Here is a 9132-nt window from a genome sequence, read left to right as displayed (position 1 = left end):
TAAGCACTGTTTTCATGTGGCGATGTGGCGATTGTAAGCACTAACAGAGACGCTTGCAGGGAGCGCCGGCAGCCCGCTCAGGTAGCCCCCTTGTAAGTGGACAGCACCCAGCTGCGCCGGGACCGCGGTGCACAAGTGCTCTCGGCCCGGGACCAATGCCGGCTCCAAGCCAATCACACGGGCCGAATTCTCCGCACTCAGCACTGACAGCACCGTCGCGGGCCGGGCCAGCTTCCCCGCCGCATTGCGTGCGCTATCTTCCGCGGCACACGTCCCCTGGCCTTTCCGCGTGGCCAACCCTCGCCGCACCCTCGCAGCACCTGTTCGGCGTCCACATCGCATCGAGAGGGCATCCACAGACGAGAGGAACCGCGAAGCGAACCGAGATCGGGGCGTGATCAATCGCTGCCCTGCTCCACCCGTCCGATCTACACCACTCGCCTTTCTCCTCTTCTTCCATCCCGAGTGGCCTCATCCGCCCAACACCAGCCCGAGGGCGGCAGCACCGACTGCACTCACCACCATGGCGTCGTCCTCCTCCCGCGGCGACGGCCTCGCGAACCCGAATGCCCCGCTCGAGCCACCACCGCAGGCGGGTGACACGACGGCTGGCGACGTCGATATCTCTGATGGCACGGACATTGAGCACAACCAGGATATTGAGTTGGATGTGAGGGACTCCGCGGCACGCCGAGAAACGTACAAGGCCGATGCTAACGCAATGCGCGCTCCAGACCTCTTCCGACAACGACTCCGCATATGCCGGTTCAGTGTGAGTTGAGATGGTGCGCCAGGGATAACGACTGCGATCGATCTAACGGTTCCCCTGCAGCAACAGCTCGACGTGGACCGCGTCGTTGACGTCGAGTATACAACATTTCCGCGAGGAAAATGGGCGCACATATCATTCGTATCGAGATGGGAGTGCGTATTCCCCCTCCATATGAGCCACCTCATCGCTCCCCCAATCGCGATCCCCATGGCTAACCTCCCCTCCCCCTTCCATAGAATACATCCTCCCAAACGACGACTCCGAAATGGACCGCCTCGACCTGCAAAACATGCTCTTCTCCATGACCATCGGCGGCGCCCCCTGCCTCGCTCCCCTCAAAAACCCCCTCCACTGCCTCGACGTCGGCACCGGCACCGGCATCTGGGCCATGGACTTCGCCGACGCACACCCGGGCTGCGAAGTCATCGGCATCGACCTCTCCCCCATCCAGCCCACCGACGTGCCCCCGAACCTCACCTTCCTGATCGACGACATTGAGGAGACATGGCACTACCGCCACGCCTTCGACCTGATCCACAGCCGCATGATGGTCGCCAGCCTCGCCGACTGGCCGAAATTCTTCGCGGCCGCCTTCGCGAACCTGCGGCCCGGGGGGTGGCTCGAGAACCAGGACGTGTGGACGCTGAAGTGCGACGACGACAGCTTCTCGCTCGACCCGCCGTCGTGCAGCCTCGCGCGCTGGTGGAACCTGATCTGCGAGGCCGTCGAGAAGATCGGCCGCTCCATGGTTGCGGCGCCGTTGCACAAGCGGCGGATGATAGACGCGGGGTTTGTGGACGTGACGGACGAGACGTACAAGTGGCCCATCAACACGTGGCCCAAGGACGAGAAGATGAAGCTGATGGGGCTGTGGAGCCGGGAAAACACTGTGGAAGCACTCGAGGCGCTGGCGATGGCGCCGTTGACGCGGATACTGGGGTGGGAGAAGGAGGAGGTGCAGGTGTTAGTCGCGGAGGCGCGGAAGGATGTCATGAACCGGGATATTCATGCGTATTGGAGCATGTGAGTTGCCCCCCTCTGGGTTGATACGCTCGAGACAACAAACTGACAGTGTCTAATCTAGACGCTTCGTATATGGCCGAAGACCCGAATAGCCCTTCCACCTCCCCCACCTTGACGCGCCTACTCCACACGCCGTTCGCCCACCCCGTCAACGGAGGATTGAGTAAAAACTGCTCTCCTCCAAGAACCGCCTGCCATCCTCCGCGGCTGTAAAACACCAAAAAAGAGAAAGGAAAAAAGCATAATCACGAGGCCCACGTTCCCCACGACCTGATGCCCTCCTCGTCGTCGTTTTAATCAATACCCCTATGTATCGCGAATAACTCGCTGATCTAGCAAAATCTAAAATCCAAACTATTGCTAATAACCACGTTCTGAGAAACTGTATGAGAGATGGTTGTGTGAGTGAAGATGACTAATTGCTTCGGTGTGACAGGCTAATATTATTTCTCGCGCCGACTGTTGTTTGAGAAAGATGTGTGTAGACTTATGAGGGAAGGGTGTAGAGAATTAGGAACTACACAGCTATCAATAGGCAGAGACATCAAAGGAGGGAGAACAAATCTAAGGAAGAGACGACCAAGAGGGGGGGAGGAAACCGATCAAGCCCTATACTCACGCCTCCCACAACCCCGTCGTCGACCCTCACCACCACACCAACCCCCCCAACGATAGCGATATCGGTATCATAGCCCCGGGACTCGACCACTCCTCCACCATCTCCTTCTGCGGACTCGCGTTTTGATCCCCTGCCTCAGGCCCCTCCTCCCCCCTTTCCCTCATCTTCACCTCCCCGTAAATCTGCTGCGAAGGGCTATCCCCACCACTGCCGCTCTCATCTCTCGCCATCCTCGTCCCTGCAAGCCGCAGCCTCACCCTCGACCCTCCCGCCTCAGCGTCCAGCCCGGTGCTCGACGCTCCCCCGTCGAAATAGCCCCCGAGCTCCGTTTCCTCCACCACGCGCATAGACCGGATAGGCTCAAACGGCGAGCGCGAGGGGTAGATGCCCAGCACGCGGTACGCTTTCCAGGGCGGGGATTGCGGGTGCGAGCGCGAGCGCGAGTGGCGCCGGGGCGGTGTCGGGGGGGAGAGGAGGGTGTATGGGGGGTGAGAGTGGGAGCGGGAGAGGTGAGGTTGGGGCGGGGAGGTGCGCGGTGAGGTGGAGGTGGTGGGTTGAGTAGCCGTGGCTGAGGCGGTGGCGGTTGGGGAGGGGGTGAAGACGTCCAGCATGGTCGTGTCGACGAGGTTGGGGGATTGCGGGGGGTGCACGAGGGTCCTGGGGTGGGGTTGAGGCGGGAGTTGGGTGACGGTTAGGGTGGGGTCGAGGGCTTCGATGGATGCGATGGTCATGTAGGCGAAGGACAACTGCTCGACGCGCTCGACATGGTTTGCGAGGAGTGCGCGGAAGATAGCCCGTTGCTGTGGTGTCGGCGCCATTTCGAGCCAGGCGGTGATCAGGCGGATGCGCTGGTCGCCGGTTAGGGTCGTCCAGAGCGCTTGGAGCGAGCTGGGGATTGGGGGCGCTGGCGGTGTAGGGGTCTCAAAGGCGGTGGATGTTGGGACGGTGGTGCCTTTGGTAGGTGGGAGAGGCTCGGAGGGCGTTGGAGTCGCGGTGGGTGGGTCGGAGGATGCTAGGATAGATATACGGGGTATGGAAACGCGTGGTATGGGTACATGTTGTTCGAGTTCTTCTGGAGAGGGTAGAATACGCGTGATGGTGGAGGGGTCTAGTGGTTTGTCTCCTTTGGCTATGGGTGTGGATAATGGATCATTTGGCATGGTTCCTGCGGCTACCATGAAGTCACACGTCCCGTCAGACGAAGAAGCCCACCGACGAGCTCGAGCAGATGAAACGCTGGGCGCAGAATCGGCTATCGGCTGGGTCGCAGGTTGGTTCGAGATGCTTTCCTCAACCGCTGGAACGGTTTTATCATTCGAGCTGGGCGATGAAGACGCATAAGGAACCAGAGCAGGCCTAGCAGGCAGCTCGGCATCCACAGCATCGACATCCAGTCGCGTCGCAGGCTGACTCGTCGGTCTAGCAGGCAGCTCGGCGTCCACGGCGTCGGCATCCATTTGCGTCGCAGGTTGGCTCGTCGGTCTCTCCGCAGCCAAATGGGCCAGGTTGGCCGAGGAAGATGCATAGGACGGCAGAGCAGGTCTCGGAGGCCACATAGCTTCAACAGAACTGGAGGCTGGCTGTGTCGTAGATGCTGAGAGTACACAAACGCTATTAGCCCTGCTGACGAAAGAAACAAATGAGATAACTACCAGTGTGCGATTCGGCACCCTGAGGTATCCCGTCTTGTTCTCTTTCTGACCTCAACCGCTTCCTCTCCCGAGCTGCCGCCTTATTTAGGTTCTTGCGCTTCTGGACCATCTGTACCCACTCGTCCATCGAGGAACGCCGTAGGAGAGGCTCCGGCGCCGCTTAACCTTGTAGATTGCGGGAACTTCTTGTAAGTTGATCACCGGTGGCAAGGTCGTAGTAGCAATGGCGGTGTGCCGCTTCACACGTCGCGTTGGTTCTGAGGGTTGAAGAATCCAGCTTTGTGGGCAACGAACGAAAGTACTGACGCCACGCAGGAAGACAAAACGCTGAGGCCAATGCCATGAAAGCGACGTTGGCAATCCAAGATGCTGGCGATGGACGAGAAGCGGAAGGGAAGCGTGGGGATGTGGAATTAAGGTTGAGCACCCGATTAGGAAGGGACGATAGACGAAGCAGGCGCAGCCATAAGCCCACGAGCTTAAATGGAGTGCATCTCTCATGTGGGGGTCTTCTGAGGCAAAGGAGAATAGGGGAAAGGACGAAGGCAGTTGGAAGTGATCAACTACGTTAGTTGTCGAATTTCGAAAACGTGCTGACGCACCCTTGACAGTGGCATGAAAGTGTAGAATGGCTGAAATCCTGGGACATTATTATAGCGTTGATGGCGCATAGGGTGGTATTGTAAAGAAAAATAGAACCTATTGAGAGCGAAACTGATCGCACAAACAGATCGTACAGACTAGCGCCATGCACACGAATTTATGCCACCCCTTTAACCTTGCGATGAGACTCCTGTGCCCAGAGCGCCACCATAAGAGAACACTAAATTAGATGACTCCAAATCAGAGTCCAAATATAAATATATCTTTCCTGCTGTCCACATTTACATCAGCGGCCCTCTTTAATCCTCACGGTTTCAGCAAAGTGTGGGAAGGCCTTTCGGAAGGCAGGTCCCAAACTCCAATTGTTCAGGTTCCGGAGATGACTCTCAAAGGCTGGGTTGATGAGCCAATGGTCGTCATCTTTTGGGCCAGCTCCTGGCGTGCTCGCCGCACCCCCAGGCGTTGGTGGCCCTGGCGGTGAGCCCGCGTGGGCTGTGGTGCTATACGGAGACGTGGCGGAGAATTGGGAGCCTGGCGTTGAGGCGGCTTTTGCAGATGAAATAGGGAGAAGGCAGTCGCGGGCCTCATATGGCCAGTTAAGAGAGATGGTGGTTGTGTAAGAAATGAAGAAAGTGTCGAAAATCGTGAAGGGTTGCGCAGTTGTTATTCGATCACGTAGTCGTGGCCTGTAACAAGAGCGCCGGTTAGCAATGAACTATTTGAATCAAGTCGGACCATCTTACCATGGCAGATTGTCCATCCAGCATGGATGAGGAGTGAATAGCTGACTTGGTCTGGGCGTCACCCATTCTGGTAGCCTATCGTAGTTTTCCTGCGTGGGGTCAATTTCCCATCGCATGACAAGAAACATAATAAACACCACAGCCACTTGCTCAGGAAGCCCGCAGATATCTGGAAACGTGCGCAAGATGTCCGTGAAAAGTTTCGAGAGAGGGTGAGCCTCAATCTGACGATCCGGATACACTAGCGAGGTAAAGTTGGGGTAAAGCGGGCCAACCAAGGTCTTCAAGGGCACCCCCTCCGCGGCACGCTGCCGTCGGTCTGCCATGAAGTCAAGCATTATTACATCAAGTGGACATGTTGGCTCAATATTTCGCGGTAGGGTAGAATGAGCGACCATAATGTGGTCGGGGTGGCCAAGCACCATGGGGCCTGGTGGGGAGTGCTGAGCAGGACGACTCGCCGTCCCCAATTTCATTCTCTGGCTGCCCTCAAGCAGGAAATCCACTCCAAGTCGTTCATCATAGCCCATATCTTGGGATATGTTATGCCGTTCCTCGTCAAAGGGAGGAATGGCCCCTGGCCATCCTCTGACGTTACTAGTTGGAGGATCGCCAGGAAAAGGCCATGGTCTGCTGCTTGAGCTCTGAGCTCCCGGTGACTGCGCGCTTGGGGCCTCGCTCGTGTGTGATATGCCGTTCTGAGAATGGGTGTGGTCGTGCTGATACTCGCGATCTAGGTGGTGGGAGATTTGGGAGCCTGCTTCTGGGGGCGGAGGGATGGGTAATGGGCTTCGCTCCGCAGCAGCAGCTAAATCTGTGGAAACATCAGCATCAAGCTTCTTGTGAACGCTTTGAGCTTGATACACACCATTGAGGCCCTGGGCGCGCAATATGGGCTGGATGATGGTCAGGACGGATGCCAGCCTCTTGCGGATGTCGTCGTTCTCGCGCTCAACAGCCTCCTTCGCGCGAAGGACAACCTGGAGCTCATGGTACGGCTGCTGCGACTCTAATTCTCGAATCCGGCCATTGAGCCGGTCTATCTGGTTTTTCGTGCGCTCCCTGATGGCACGCTGGGCCTCGCGATCATTTGCGCGTTTTCGGGCGAGCTGTTCAGGAGTGAGGTTGGCGACGCCGCGCGAGGAAGGATTCTGCGCAGTCTTCCGTCTCTTCGCGGGAGCGCCACTGGGGTCATTCGAGGTTACCGAAGGCGTCGACGTATCCGCTTCTTCTGCCATACTCCGGGGCAAGGTGATCGGGGCAGACGGTCTGGGTTTGAGAGTCAGAGTATACAGCAGCCCTCTGGCGCCTGACTCATGTCCTGTTCTCTCAGTTGCACTCTACCCCACGGGGCTGGCATTTCCGAGTCAGCGGATCCGAATCTGCTTCCGGATCATAACCATGTGAAAAGCTGCGAAGGCGGCGAGAGTAACTATATCTTATAGACACAATGGGCATTTATCTACCTATTTCATTAGGGAACAGCGGCCAGAAGGCGCAAATACAGCCTCGAATGATGCGTAGCGTGGTTGTCGTTTAGCGATGCCTCGTTGTGGAGAAGAGCTTTCCGTGCATGAGCTCCTAGCCCTCCACAAGCGGGGCCTCTTGCCTCGGATACTGTATTCCTGCGAGCAACACCGCCCGCCGGGTAGCACAGGTCCTTAATCACAGAGCTAAAGGTAGCCATTGCCGATGATGGTAAGTTACGTTTTTCTTTCACTCTCTGCGCCTTTCTCATCCCTCACTCTTCACCACACTTCATCACCATGTCGGACGCTCAGGTCCAAAATGTTAGCAAGATAGGCATTGCCTCCATTACCCTCCGCGCAAGTTCGTGCCTGGTTGTCTCTACTCTTAAAGCCTATACTAATCTTGAATTTTGACAGTGGCCGCCGCGGTCGTCCGCCTCGGGACCTCACCCTTCAAGGGGAAGAAGGGGGCCTCTAGTTACTTCAAAGACGTCACCTTTGCCATGATGCGGTCGCAACTAGGCGCCCTAAATCTCGCCCAGTTCCGATATATGAACCCGTGGACCAGCGACGTGTACATACAGTTTGCAAAGGACAGTGGCTTCGCACCGGATACCATCACGCTACCGAGCGGCACACAAGCACATTGGATTGGAAACAAGAATGCGCAAAAGACAATAGTTTACTTCCATGGTGAGCGGGAGTCCGCTTATGAAGTTGGCTGAAGAGTGGAAGCTAATTGCTCTTATAGGCGGCGGGTACGTTTTGCCTGCCAATGCAGGCCAAATGAAATTCCTCGCAGACATGAAGGATGCTTGTATCGCCGCTGGACGGGACACAGCTGTCCTACTTCTAGCATATACCACTGCTCCGGAAGCAAAATACCCCACTCAATTGACCCAGGCAATCGAGCTTCTAACACACCTCATTGAGACCGAGAAGCGGGACCCAGCAAACGTATGTTCAGACGTAGCGACCCTGCATGCAGGAATAACATAACTAACTTCTTAAAGATCACTCTAGGCGGCGACTCGGCTGGTGGAAATCTCACGATTGGTGTGCTCGCCCATCTCGCCCATCCCAATCCTGCAGTGCCCACCCTCTCCCTGCCCTCTAAATTCCACGCCACTTTCTTAATATCACCATGGGTCTCCTTCAACACTTTCATTTCATCATTCGAAACCAACGCCGAGAAGGACGCTTTCGACGGCCGCGTGCTACGACTCTGGTCCGCCGCTTTCCTCGGCAGTGACTCCCCCTTCGCCGGCGACTTCTACTCGGAGCCGGTAACAGCTCCAGCGTCTTTCTGGGAGGGCGTTGCCAACGTAGTAGATGAGGTGCTTATCTGGGGCGGGGCAGATGAGGTCCTGATTGAAGGAATTGAAGAATTCATGGCGCGATTCAAGAAGGGTTTCGGTGGTGCGGGCGGGAAGGTGACGACGGCCATCACGGAACGCTCTGCGCATGAGGAAATGATCCTCGATGTCATGTTCGGGTATAAGGAGAAGGGCAAGAGCCATGTCATCGTGGAAGACTGGGTGAAATCGCGCCTCTAGACGGTGGGTATGTAAGCTGACTATATAGCTCCGCTGTAATTATATTTCAAGATCAACGACTCGATGTCTAAGTCAAAAGCAAATAATCTCATCCTAGGTCTGTGGGTCATACACTGCTAATGGTAGGGGCCTCTCAACACACTATCAGGAATTCGAACCAGATGTGCGCTTGTCGTTCTAAGTGGGTTGTATAACTTGGACCTACTAAGAGACTCTGTAAGTCATTTTCCCTAGGGCGGTATTCCGAGTGGAGTACGCTTTCCCAAAATTCCGTCAAAGAAGCCCCGCATCGGCCCTTCCTGGTGCACGCCACCCGTTTCTCCAGCTCTACATCGTCGGCAATACTTTAAACCACTCTCGTACTCCACCTCAATCGAGCCATTCGCCATTAGGACCATATCTCTTGATAATATCGCCTTCCTATCCAATACCACACATAGATTTCAAAGCGCGCTCCTCCTCTTACAAGGGTAATACCGTCAACGTCATTTGGCACAAAGCCGCCAACGCCTCTCCTCAGTCTTGAATCCCCCACAGATCTTATGAAAGGCATGAGCGAGCTCATGACAGAGGGTAAGCGCGAATTGAAGCTGAGCGTTAGCGTCTGGTATCCGGCTAACCGCTCTTGATGTGCCAGCAGGAGACAACGCTTAGTGTTTATGTTGAAGCCCACTACAGGCGACTCGGGGGACTCT

At 56.3% G+C, this 9132-nt stretch overlaps 4 protein-coding genes across 4 annotated transcripts; 2 read left to right on the top strand and 2 right to left on the bottom strand.

The window, feature by feature from the left end:
* The first annotated feature begins 429 nt into the window (after positions 1 to 429).
* On the top strand, positions 430 to 2166 carry BDZ99DRAFT_418593 (S-adenosyl-L-methionine-dependent methyltransferase). Its single transcript, XM_033716860.1, has 5 exons — positions 430 to 670; positions 735 to 772; positions 833 to 924; positions 1009 to 1795; positions 1857 to 2166. The coding sequence occupies exons 1-5, from the start codon at positions 524 to 526 to the stop codon at positions 1885 to 1887; spliced, it is 1095 nt and encodes a 364-aa protein (XP_033575979.1). The 5' UTR covers positions 430 to 523; the 3' UTR covers positions 1888 to 2166.
* A 274-nt stretch (positions 2167 to 2440) lies between these two features.
* Positions 2441 to 3970, bottom strand: BDZ99DRAFT_477499 (uncharacterized protein; the record flags this gene model as incomplete). Its single annotated transcript, XM_033722120.1, has 1 exon — positions 2441 to 3970. One exon carries the CDS (start codon positions 3968 to 3970, stop codon positions 2441 to 2443), a length of 1530 nt encoding a protein of 509 aa, XP_033575978.1.
* A 730-nt stretch (positions 3971 to 4700) lies between these two features.
* BDZ99DRAFT_509404 (uncharacterized protein) lies at positions 4701 to 6650 on the bottom strand (the record flags this gene model as incomplete). Its single annotated transcript, XM_033724404.1, has 3 exons — positions 4701 to 5355; positions 5413 to 6226; positions 6281 to 6650. The coding sequence occupies 3 exons, from the start codon at positions 6648 to 6650 to the stop codon at positions 4956 to 4958; spliced, it is 1584 nt and encodes a 527-aa protein (XP_033575977.1). The 3' UTR covers positions 4701 to 4955.
* Positions 6651 to 7047: 397 nt separating this feature from the next.
* Positions 7048 to 8527, top strand: BDZ99DRAFT_418587 (alpha/beta hydrolase fold protein-like protein). Its single transcript, XM_033716859.1, has 4 exons — positions 7048 to 7105; positions 7299 to 7574; positions 7633 to 7838; positions 7895 to 8527. Coding segments are annotated over exons 1-4 (1026 nt in total). The 5' UTR covers positions 7048 to 7104; the 3' UTR covers positions 8438 to 8527.
* Positions 8528 to 9132: the final 605 nt, after the last annotated feature.

The sequence above is a fragment of the Mytilinidion resinicola genome, assembly GCF_010093595.1.
Source record: "Mytilinidion resinicola strain CBS 304.34 unplaced genomic scaffold BDZ99scaffold_11, whole genome shotgun sequence".
NCBI classification, from domain to species: domain Eukaryota; kingdom Fungi; phylum Ascomycota; class Dothideomycetes; order Mytilinidiales; family Mytilinidiaceae; genus Mytilinidion; species Mytilinidion resinicola.
The sequence above is the reverse complement of the archived record's forward strand: the minus strand, read 5'-3'. Positions and strand labels throughout refer to the sequence as shown.